Source organism: Heptranchias perlo, chromosome 16, assembly GCF_035084215.1.
Source record: "Heptranchias perlo isolate sHepPer1 chromosome 16, sHepPer1.hap1, whole genome shotgun sequence".
Taxonomy (NCBI): Eukaryota; Metazoa; Chordata; class Chondrichthyes; order Hexanchiformes; family Hexanchidae; genus Heptranchias; species Heptranchias perlo.
Window position 1 is genome coordinate 40209537 of NC_090340.1, and position 12807 is coordinate 40222343.

General features: G+C 43.0%; 1 protein-coding gene across 2 annotated transcripts in view; it reads right to left on the reverse strand.

The window, feature by feature from the left end:
• ap1g1 (adaptor related protein complex 1 subunit gamma 1) overlaps nt 1-12807 on the reverse strand; it is a 108357-nt gene that overhangs the window by 65523 nt on the left and 30027 nt on the right. For both annotated transcript variants that reach the window (XM_067997997.1, XM_067997998.1), the window contains exons 5-6: nt 5758-5854; nt 1196-1272 (exon numbers count right to left, since the gene is read on the reverse strand). In XM_067997997.1, the coding sequence (XP_067854098.1) occupies nt 1196-1272; nt 5758-5854 (174 nt within the window). The remainder of the gene's footprint in view (nt 1-1195; nt 1273-5757; nt 5855-12807) is intronic.

Genomic DNA, 12807 nt, shown 5'->3' on the forward strand with positions numbered 1-12807 from the left:
TAATCAGGTCCTGGAAATTTGTCCATCTTAAATACCATAAAAAATTCTTTTATATTAAATCCAATAAGTTCCTCCACTTGATTTATTTTAGGTTCCCTTGTACTGCTGGTATTTTATCCTCTTTCTCCACTGCAAAAACAGATACGAGGTACTTATTTAACAAGCCTGCCATTTCCTTATTGTCCTTTCAGTGTTAGCTGCATCAGTCTTTAATGGGCCTACATTCACCTTCACCATACTCTCTCTCAATGGATCTAAAAACTTTTGTTGTTAGTTTGGATATCCCTTGCAAGTTTTTCAAACACCCTTTTTGCACCTCATTACTTCCTTTGTTGCCTTTTATAACTGGTCTCTCTAGCAGTATTAATCAACAATAAAGTTAATCAGAGAAATTTGACTTCTAAACTAGAGAATATTGTCACTTAAAACACACTGTCCTTTTGCTAATTCCAAGCACTGTTTAAAAAAAGGTCAGATATATATCTAAAGGGAAGTAGGGGCCTCAAAAGGAGGGGAGGCTTAAAAACTAGGTTCTTGATATAGAATTATATTGCACAGTTCTACCAATATTTTTATGCCACAAATGTATAACTTCTTTAAACCAGTTTTTTGATATACCAATTAGAACCATGAGAAGGATAGAAGGTACTTGGATACTCAACTTATGTAAGCTTTCTCTCCTCTTCAAGGGACAGTGGTTGCTACCTTGAAAATCTACTTTTTCAGGGTTAATTAAAATGCAGGATCTGTATCATTCCAAAACAAACTAGAGAGCCAGAATGTGATTTTAGGTTAGAAGATAATAAAAAAAAGTTTGCCTGCAATTCTGGTGGGAATTAAAATGCAATTGCCGCTTACATAATTGTAGTGAGTTCACTTATAATTCTGTAATGCAACCAGTTTTTCAATTTTTTTTTAAAACCTATCTTGGTAACTATTATAAACAAATCTGATCCAGCCTGTGGGGTTCAGGGGCAGAAGACATTGCTTTGTACCAACCCACCATTTTTTTTCAATCCAAAGAGATTTAAAATTATAGCCCAAGTGAAAGGGTGTGTGCTTGTGCAGCTGAAGTAATGAGAATTGTGTGAATAAAAATTTAATCTAATCTTCAACCACAATTGTGGGACAAACAATTTCACCATATTACACATTATAATTAGAATAATGAACACAAAAAGGCATGGCCACTTACTTTTCTGAAGTGTGCTAACATGTCAGGACTTCGTTCACACATTTCCGTGAGTAGAACAACGGATGTGTGAAGGACACCTAGGATGGGGAACAAAAAGCTACATTATACTACAGAAGAGCAATAGCATTAGGGGATTCAATAGTTATGGGAACAGACAGGCGCTTCTGCGGCCGCAGAGGTGATTCCAGGATGATATTTGCCTCCCTGGTACCTGGGCAAGGATGTCACTGAGCGGGTGCAGAACATTCTGAGGGGGGAGGGTGAACAGCCAGAGATCATGGTCCATGTCAGCACCAACGACATAGGTAGGAAGAGGGATGGGGTCCTGCAGGAAGAGTTTAGGGAGTTAGGAAAGGTTAATAAGCAGGACCGCAAAAGGTAGTAATCTCCAGATTACTCCCAGTGCCACGCGCTAGAAATAGAATAGGGCAGATCATTGAGTGGCTGGAGAGATGATGCAGGAGGGAGGGCTTCAGATTCCTGGGGCATTGGGACCTGTTCTGGGGGAAGTGACCTGCACAGGCCAGACGGGTTGCACCTCAGAGTTGGGACCAATATCCTTGCAGGGAGGTTCGCTAGTTCTGTGGGGGAGGGTTTAAACTAATTTGGCAGAGGGTTGGGTACCAGGACGTAGCATTGGAAAGGAGAAACAAGGTGCGCAAAGGGTTGGGAGAGAGACAGCTTTAGAGTAAGAAATAATATGGTATTAGATGGCACCAGACTCAGAGAAAATACAAGAAGGTCTAAGATATGTTTACAGTGCACTTATGTAAATGCACAAAGCGTAGTAAACAAGGTTGGTGAGCTACAGGCATAATTAGGGGATATGATGTTGTGGCGATAACAGAGACCTGGCTCAAAAAAGGGCAAGATTGGGTACTGAGTATTCCTGGATACAAGGTGTGCAGGAAAGATAAGGAAGGAAAAAAAGAAAGGAGAGGGGGTGGCAGTATTGATTAAGAATAATATTGTAGTGCTAGAGAGAGGATGTCCCGGAAGGGTCAAAGGCAGAATCTATTCTGTTAGAGTTAAGAAACAACAGAAGTGCCATTACACTACTGGGGTAGTCTATAGGCCACCAACTAGTGGGAAGGAGATAAAAGAGCAAATTTGCAGGGAGATTACAGAGAGGTGCAAGAATCATAGAGTAGTGATAATGGGGGACTTCAACTATCCTAATATAGACTGGGATAGTAATAACGTAAGGGGCAAAGGGGCGAGGAATTTTTGAAGTGTGTTCAGGAGAACTTTCTTGACCAGAATGTTTCCGACCCAACGAGGAAGGTGGTACTGCTGGATCTGGTTCTGGGAAATGAGGTGGGCCAAGTGGAGCAAGTGTCAGTGGGGGAACATTAAGGGAACAGCAATAATAGTATCATAAGGTTTAGAATAGCTATGGAAAAAGGGCATGGACCACTCAAGTAAAAATACTCAATTGGAGGAGGGCTAATTTCAGTGGGACGAGAACGGATCTGGCCCGGGTAAATTGGAATCAAAGATTGGCAGGTTGAACTATAAATGAACAATGGGCGTCCTTTAAAGAAGAGATGGTTCAGGTACAGTCTAGATACATTCCCACGAGGGAGAAAGGTAGGGCAACTAAAACCATAGCTCCCTGGATGACAAGAGGTAGAGAGTAAGATGAAGCAGAAAAAAGGGGTGTACGACAGATGTCAGGTTGATAATACAAGCAAGAACCAGGCCGAATATAGAAAGTGCAGAAAAGAGATGAAAAAGGAAATAACAGGGGCAAAGAGAGAGAGTAGGAGAATAGACAGGCAGCTAACATAAAAGGGAAACCTTAAGTCTTCTCTCAGCATGTAAGAGGGGTGGGCCAGATTGGGGACCAAAAAAGGAGATCTACGCATGGAGGCAGAGGACATGGCTGAGGTACTAAATAAGTACTCTGCATCTGTCTTTACTGAGGAAGATGCTGCCAAAATCACATTAAGCGAAGAGGTAGTTGAGATACTGGGTGGGCTAAAAATTGATAGAAAGGCTAACTGTACTTAAAGTAGGTAAGTCACCCGGTCCGGATGGGACACATCCTCGGTTGCTGAGGGAAGCAAGGGTGGAAATTGCGGAGGCACTGGCCATAATCTTCCAATCATCTTTAGATTATGGGGGTGGTGCCAGAGGACTGGAGAATTGCATACTTGTTCAAAACAGGGTGTAAGGATAAACCCTGCAACTATAGGCTGGTCAGTTTAACCTCAGTAGTAGGAAAACTTGTAGAAACGATAATCAGGGACAAAATTAACACAGTCACTTGGACAAATGTGGATTAACAAAGGAAAGCTAGCACTGATTTGTTAAAGGCAAATCCTGTTTAACCAACTTGATAGAGTTTTTTGATAAGGTAATAGAGGGTCAATGAGGGCAATGCGGTTGATGTGGTGTATATAGACTTCCAATGACATTTGATAAAGTGCCACATAATAGGCTTGTCATCAAAGATCAAGCCCATGGAATAAAGGGGGGCAGTGGCAGCATAGATACGAATTTGGCGAGGTAATAGGAAACAGAGTAGCGGCGTACAGTTGTTTTTTAGACTGGAGGGAGGTATACAGTTGTATGCCCCAGGGGTCGGTACGAGGATTGCTGCTTTTTTTGATATATATTAACAATTTGGGCTTGGGTGTACATGGCACAATTTCCAAATTTGCAGATGACAAAACTTGGAAGGGTAGTAAACAGTGAGGAGGATAGTGATAGACTTCAAGAGGACAGACATGCTGGTGGAATTGGTGGACACATAGCAGATGAAATTCAACGCAGATAAGTGTGAAGTGATACATTTCAGTAGGAAGAACGAGGAGTGGCAATATAAACTGAAGGGTACAATTCTAAAAGGGGTGCAGGAACAAAGATCTGGGGGTATATGTACACAAATTGTACTGGAGTATGGTGTCCAGTTCTGGGCACCGCACTTTAGGAAGGATGTGAAAGCTGTAGAAAGGGTGCAGAAGAGATTTACTAGAATGATTCCAGGGATGAGGGACTTCAGTTACATGCATAGACTGGAGAAGCTGGGGTTGTTCTCCTTAGAGGAGAGATGGTGGAGAGGAGATTTGATAGAGGTATACAAAATCATGATGGGTCTGGAGAGAGTAGATAGAAACTGCTCCCATTGGCGGAAGGGTCAAGAACCAGAGGACATAGATTTAAGGTGAGTGGAACTTTTGCCAAAGGTGACATAAGGAAAAACTTTTACACAGCGAGTGGTTGTGATCTGGAATGCACTGCCTGAGGAGGTTGCGGAGGCAGATTCAATCGTGGCTTTCAAAAGGGAACAGGATAAGTTCTTGCAGGGAAAAAAATTTCAGGGCTATGGGGATAGGGTCAGGGAGGGGAGTGGGACTAGCTAGATTGCTCTTGGAGAGCCGGCATGGACTCGACAGGCCAAATGGCCTCCTTCCTGCTATAACCATTCTATGACTCAAGACTGCTAACTTGGTGCTAAATTAGGGGTAGTTTTCTACTGTGGGCCCAAAACCAATACAGCAAGAGAGACTTAAAGGCCCATCAATGGGACCAAACACAATTCTAGAAGTGCAAGAAAAGTTCATCAACTAACTAAGCTCTCAAAACCTCTTACTGAAAAAAAAAGTAAATTAATATAATCACAACACAACAACCAAATGTTTTCAGTGATACACTGCTTGGTTGTAGAAAAATCTACCTTAGTCTTCCTATCGTACATCCTGGGAGGGCAATACAGTGGACTTACTGCATGTAGTCTGTACTTAGCTATACATCCAGAAAATACAACAAATTTGCAGAGAAAAATTATGCTTGGATTAGGCCTATATAATAGGATTAGATGAAGTGTTACATTTGAAAGCAGCTATATTTAATCAAAAGAATCTTAATAAATCCAGTTACTTAAAGGGGATGACCCCACAGGTAAAGTTCAATAGCAAAGGACTTCCCGGCAAATTTGAAGATGTCCATAAACTTAAATATATCCCCATCTAGAAATCACTATATTTTAATAGCCGTGCTGTCAATGGACGTTGGCAAGTCCTGGGTGAAGGGCTTGGCCTAATAGTGAAGGTGGCAGGTACATTCATGTAGTAGCAAGATTAATGAGGCACTAATCAATTCCAAGGTATTTGAGATCATGACGTCTATCCCTCTGTTACCAAGACCACTGCTCCCACTGAAAGAAATAAGGAATTAAGAGAGAATGGAGGAAACACAAAAATATCCAGCTCCATAAACACAGGCCATCCAGTTACTATTCTAGGCTTCTTCCTGGTTCAGGAACACAAGGATTGTTTATGGATGCAAACAGATCTATAGACTGGTAACTAAGTTTGCTAAATGTCCTGAATTACCTACAGATTAATGTTCCATTTGCAAGCTGGCTAACATGGTGTTCATCCTAGTCGTGTACTGGACTGATATTTCATTCCAGGTTCAATGCATTCCAAAATAACTCAAATTTACTAACTGAACAAGTAACATCTTCTTACTCACTATTTCAACATTACTAGAAACTTTCAAATCAAATTATATTACAGAAATATGAGATCTGAGTGTGCAATGGGACACATTACCATGATTTTTTTCATTCAGCAGGTTTTTAGTAGCTGGCAGGAACATTTCCATGAGTTCAGGCACTTTCCTGATTACATGTACTGCACACAATGCTGCCTGGAAAAAAGATACTTGAATTCAGACAATTCCAGTTAAGATCAAAGACCACAATGTAAAAATGTTTAAAAGCTTGCTTGCAAAGTTAAGTTAAACCAGCCCACAAATGATAATTTGCTACTGAAATTTCAGTATAGAATTATACACAACAGCATTTCAAATATTGATTTAATTCTTGCAATGTACCTATAAAATGTGCCAAAAAATTATGCTTACAAAAGTCCAAGTGACTATTTCTTTGTGCAACTATTTAACAATGCATAAACAATGGATTAACGGTAGCATGATCTATGTTAAACATCTCAACAATCGTTAGAAAGGTTACCATGTTTCTCTGCAGCAACTCCACTGCACCCCCACCCCCCCAATTTTCTGCTTTTCTGACATGATTCATGCGAGTGTGCACATTCATTGGCATGGGCAGCATTCTAGTACCTGTCCATCCTTTATGAGTGAACCTTGTCCATGAAGGGGTGCATCACAGGCAAGCCCAATTCATATCCTCATCTAACATTCATACAAACACATGCCAGCAGGGGTTACTGGACCACCTCAGAAGCAGGATCTCAAACTGATGTTTTCCTTTCTACTCCAAGAACATTAAAGCTAATTGTGATAATCCCACTTCTAATCTGGCACTGCCCTTATATGTGCAGCTCAGTAACTCTCAGCAGCACATTTACCCACTGAGCCATAGATAATACCCCTCTACATTTTTATATTTGAAAATTTATACTTCAAGTCTATTACTGAAAAACACTGGCAGCATTTTAGTTGCACAGTACCTACAAAAAAGCAGCAAAACCAACAGGAAATCTTCACTGATATTTGTATTACCCCATATCAGGCAGCAGCCTAGTGAATTGGAATTGTACACTTTCCAAAGCCTCAAATCCATCCTATAATGGAGTCCAATATTGCATGCAATGCGCTAACTTCTGAGGTCTTAAGGTTTTATATAGACTCATTACCTCTTTGTTTTTATATTCTATAATCTCATGATAAAAGCTAGAATTCAATTTTTTTCGTGCAGCCTTATTAATCCAAGGTAACGCCTTTAATGTCCTGTGAACCTGTACCCCCAAATCCCTTTGCTCTTCCACAGCACCAAGCCTACTTCCATTCAGTATAATTAGTGCAGTTTTATTTAAAACTAAAATACATCACCTGATATTGACTAAGTGAATTCCATTTGCTGCATAATAGACTGTTCTCCCATCTTATTAATATCCCTTACAAAAAATAACTATACCTCCTATTTTGGTATCATCTGCAAATTTCAACACCACTCACTAGCCCAAAATCCAAATCATTGATAGTCACAGTGAACAGAAGTGGTCCTAGCCACTCCCAACCACTGAAAAAATGCCCTCAACTCCGACTGTGTTTTCTCCCATCTAACTAATTTTCAATCCTGTTTGCCATCCTCCACCTAATTCTATACCCCTTAATCTTCAGTAATCTAAGCACAAGGTTGTTACATGCAATGCAAAGCATATGAATTATCTAACATACCTTGGACCTGTGCTACCTAAAGATGGGCATCCCATTCTCAGTTCAAAATTTACAGTTGACTGCTTCACTAAGTATACTCAATATTTAAATTTATAGATGGTTTTGCAGAGCAATGGTATTACATTATTTTATCACCACCTCAACCAAGACTATTGTACCATCCAATCCACATCTTTAAGCACCTAATCAAGGCTTCTCTCACACAAATTCCAGGAAAGAGCATCCGTTCATTAATCCGGTCTCCTCAGCACACAGCTCCACAAGATGATCCCACACACAAGATGAAGGCAAAGCCCCAAACACTAAGTCATCAGTGTCACTCCAGCAGATGCAAAAGGTGCAAAACATTAATCCATGCACTTAGTTAGCAGCAGTATGTAATGTTGGGACTACTCACAACCGTAACTAATAGAATTAACTGGTGACTTGATCTGTTGACCAACAAAAAACTTCAAACCACAAACACAATATCACCAATAGTAAATACCATCAAAAGAAACATTGCTGCAATTTTTATTTTGTGTGGTTTAAAATTATTCAAGTGAATTGTGCAAGAAAATTACATGAAAATGTCCTTAAGATTCATGCAAAATAGAAGATAAAAGCCCGGAGTTTCCGCTTTGGGCACAATCGGAATTTGGGCGCAATTTCTTGCGCTGGTTCATTTTAAACTGCGTTATCGCTAAAATGCATTAACATAATCGCAAATGTAAAATCTGCCAAAGGATATTTTGGCAAAGATTCTGCTAGATTGCACTTGCTTTTCAGCGCAATCCAGCCGAATCAGCTCAAAACATTGAGGAATTTCAAATTACGCCTGGTGGAATTTGTGGCCAGTGTAATTCAAGTTTCCACGATCTTCTGTGCTGGCTAAGGAAAATCGCTGAAACTAGCCCCGCACATAAAACTGGCCACGCAACCCCCGCTGACCGCTCGAAACGACGAGGTTTTTTTAAAAAAAATATTCCTTCATGGGATGTGCGCGTCACTGGCAAGGCCAGCATTTATAGCCCAATCCTAATTGCTCGAGAAGGTGATGATGAACCACATTGTTGAACTGCTGCAGTCCGTGTGGTGAAGGTTCTCCCACAGTGCTGTTAGGTAGGGAGTTCCAGGATTTTGACCCAGCGATGATGAAAGAACGCCAATATATTTCAAAGTCGGGATGATGTGTGACTTGGAGGGGAACGCGCAGGTGGTGTTGTTCCCATGTGCCTGCTGCCCTTGTCCTTCTAGGTGGATTTGGGAGGTACTGTCGAAGAAGCCTTGGCAAGTTGCTGCAGTGCATCTGTAGAGGGTACACACTGCAGCCAAGGTGTGGCGAAGGGAGTGAATGTTTAGGGTGGTGGATGAGATGCCCATCAAGCGGGCTGCTTTGTCCTGGATGGTATCGACCTTCTTGAGTGTTGTTGGAGCTGCACTCATCCAGGCAAGTGGAGAGTATTCCATCACACTCCTGACTTGTGCCTTGTAGATGGTGGAAAGGCTTTGGGGAGTCAGGAGGTGAGTCACTCGCCGCAGAATACCCAGCCTCCGACCTGCTCTTGTAGACACAGTATTTATATGGCTGGTCCAGGTAAGTTTCTGGTCAATGGTGACCCCCAGGGTGTTGATGGTGGGGATTTGGCGATGGTAATGCCATTGAACGTTAAGGGGAGGTAGTTAGACACTCTTGCTGGAGATGGTCATTGCCTGGAACTTGTCTGGCGTGAATATTACATGCCACCTATCAGCCCAAGCCTGGATGTTGTCCAAGTCTTGCTGCATGCGGGCACGGACTGCGTCATTACCTGAGCGGTTGCAAATGGAACCGAACACTGCAATCATCAGCGAACATCCCCATTTCTGACCTTATGATGGAGGGAAGGTCATTGATGAAGCAGCTGAAGATGGTTGGGCCAAGGACATGGCCCTGAGGAACTCCTGCAGCAACGTCCTGGGGCTGAGATGATTGGCCTCCAACAATCACTACCATCTTCCTTTGTGCTAGTTATGACTCCAGCCACTGGAGAGATTGCCCCCCGATTCCCATTGACTTCAATTTTACTAGGGCTCCTTGGTGCCACACTCGGTCAAATGCTGCCTTGATGTCAAGGGCAGTCACTCTCACCTCAGGAATTCAGCTCTTTTGTCCATGTTTGGACCAAGGCTGTAATGAGGTCTGGAGCCGAGCGGTCCTAGCGGAACCCAAACTGAGCATCGGTAAGCAGGTTATTGGTGAGTAAGTGCCGCTTGATAGCACTGTCGACGACATCTTCCATCACTTTGCTGATGATTGAGAGTAGACTGATGGGGCAGTAATTGGCCGGATTGGATTTGTCCTGCTTTTTGTGGGCAGGACATACCTGGGCAATTTTCTACCTTGTTGGGTAGATGCCACTGTTGTAGCTGTACTGGAACAGCTTGGCTAGTTCTGGAGCACCAGACTTCAGCACTACAGCTGGGATGTTGTCAGGGTCCATAGCCTTTGCTGTATCCAGTGCACTCAGTTGTTTCTTGGTATCATGTGGAGTGAATCAAATTGGCTGAAGACTGGCTTCTGCGATGGTGGGGATATCGGGAGGAGGCTGAGAGGGATCATCCATTTGGCACTTCTGGCTAAAGTTGGTTGCAAACGCTTCAGCCTTGCCTTTTGCACTCATGTGCTGGACTCTGCCATCAATGAGGATGGGGATGTGCACGGAGCCTCCTCTTCCCGTTAGTTGTTAAATTGTCCACCACCATTCAAGACTGGATGTGGCAGGACTGCAGAGCTTTGAACTAATCCATGGTTGTGGAATCACTCGGCTCTGTCTACAGCATGTTGCTTCCGCTGTTTAGCATGCACATAGTCCTGTGTTGTAGCTTCACCAGGTTCGCACCTCATTTTTAGGTACACCTGATGTTGCTCCTGGCATGCTCTTCTACCCTCCTCATTGAACCAAGGTTGATCCCCTGGCTTGTTGGTAATGGTGGAGTGAGGAATATGCCGGGCCATGAGGTTACAGATTGTGCTGGAATACAATTCTGCTGATGTCCCACAGCGCCTCATGGATGCCCAGTTTTGAGCTGCTAGATCTGTTCTGAATCTATCCCATTCAGCACAGTGGCAGTGCCACACAACACACTGGATGGTGTCCTCAGTGTGAAGACTGGACTTAGTCTCCGCTCGGACTGTGTGTTGTCACTCCTACCAATACTGTCACGGACGGATACATCTCCGAACGGTAGATTGGTGAGGACGAGGTCAAGTAGGTTTTTCCCCTCGTGTTGGTTTGGTCACCACCTGCCGCAGGCCCAGTCTGGCAGCTGTGTCCTTCAGGACTCGGTCAGCTCGGTCAGTAGTGGTGCTACCGAGCCACTCTTTGTGATGGACATTGATGTCCCCCACCCAGAGTAAATTCTGTGCCCTTGCTACCCTCAGTGCTTCCTCCAAGTGGTGCTCAACATGGAGGAGGACTGATTCATCAGCTGAGGGAGGGCAGTAGGTGGTAATCAGCAGGAGGTTTCCTTGCCCATGTTTGACCTGATGCCATGAGATTTCATGGGGTCTGGAGTGAATGTTAGGGACTCCCGGGGCCACTCCCTCCTGGCTGTATACCACTGTACCGACACCTCGAGTCTGTCCTGCCAGTGGGACAGGACATACCCAGGGATGGTGATGGAAAATTCTGGGACATTAGCTGAAAGGTATGGCTGTGTCAGGCTGTTGCTTGACTAGTCTGTGGGACAGCTCTCCCAATTTTGGCACAAGTCCCCAGATGTTAGTGAGGAGGACTTTGCAGGGTCGACTGGGCCCGGTTTGCCTGTGTCATGTCCGGTGCGTAGTGGTCTGATACCGGGTGATCCATCCGGTTTTATTCTTGTGACTTTCTGTAGAGAGATTGTACAACTGAGTGGCTTGCTAGGCCATTTCAGAGGGCAATTGAGAATCAACCACATTGCTGTGGGTCTGGAGTCACATAGGCTAGACTGGATAAGGATGGCAGGTTTCCTTCCCTAAAGGGCCTTAGTGAACCAGATGGGTTTTTACGACAATGCAGTAGTTTCATGGCCACTATTACTGATACTAATTTTTTTTAAATTTCAGATTTTATTTAATTGAATTTAAATTCCCCAGCTGCCGTGGCAGGATTTGAACTCATGACTCCAGATTATTAGTCCAGGGCTCTGGATTCCTAGTCCAGTAACATAACCACTGTTCTACTGTACCAGAGGATGGTGAGTTTCCGCAGATTGCACCAGCCTGCGTCCATTCGAGAAGCGCAATTCGGCAGCTTAACATTGCGTAATTGGTTATTTATTTTTTGTCATTGATGTATTTAAGAGTGGTAACCCGGTGCAGTTTTATTTATACAGCTGAAAATGGGTTTATCACTAAAAATAAACATTTTTAATAAAGGTGTCCAGTCGTCTGCCTGTGGGTAACCTGATTTAAAATCACTGGAAACGACAAGAAAACTATACCGAAGCATTTCCTACATGCATTGGTGTACAAGAGTCAGTTTACCAAATTTTTTTTTTTTTTTTTTTTACTATTTACAAACGTTTAAACCATGCCTACTAGTGCCTTTGCGCTTAAGAAAACTAGCTTAATTTTAAAACCAAGAAAACTAGATTAATTTCAATACCCTCCTCGAATGGACGCAGGCTGGTGCAATCTGCGGAAACTCACCAGCCTCATTTTTTCGCATGGTGGTGGGGGGTGGGGGTGGGGGGGGGGTGGGGGGGCCACCCGCGTGGCCAGTTTTGCGGGCAGGGCTAGTTTCAGCGATTTTCTTCAGCCAGCACAAAATATCGCAGAAACTTGAATTACACTGGCCGCAAATTCCGCCGGGCGTAATTCGAAATTCCTCAATGTTTTGCGCCGATTCGGCCGGATTGTGCTGAAAAAGCAAGTGCAATCTATTAGAAACTCGGCCAAAATATCCTTCATTGTAAAAATCCATTTATAACTAATATTACATAAATTATTCAGAGTTGGCACTAGGTAAAATGCAAACTCAGCCATCATCTCATACTTGATATCGTTGTTTAGTTTGCCTTCAACATTTCTCATGCTTGGTTTCTCTTATTTCTTTCGTTTACCTAATCTGCTCTTCCCCTGCTAACTCTCCAGCTTGAGTGAGAGGCAGTTTCGCACTAATGGGGGCAGAGCTTACCATTAGAGTTAATTTTTATAACCTGCCAACAAGTTCATGTCACTGATGTTTTTCTTGACTGGTCTCAATGCAGAAGTTGTTAGTGCAACTTTTACAATGGTGTGGTGAATACACCAGATTTTTCAGATCTTAAAATTCCTACAGAAGTTCATTTGAATTAAGGGGGCATTTATACTACAAAAGTTCAGCAGTAGTATGAAGCAGTTTTGGCTTCGCACCAATACTAAGAGTGTAAATTAGACCTAGAAGTCCGAATAGACACCAAAGTGAAGCAAAGCGAGGCTCTGTCTTCCTGGG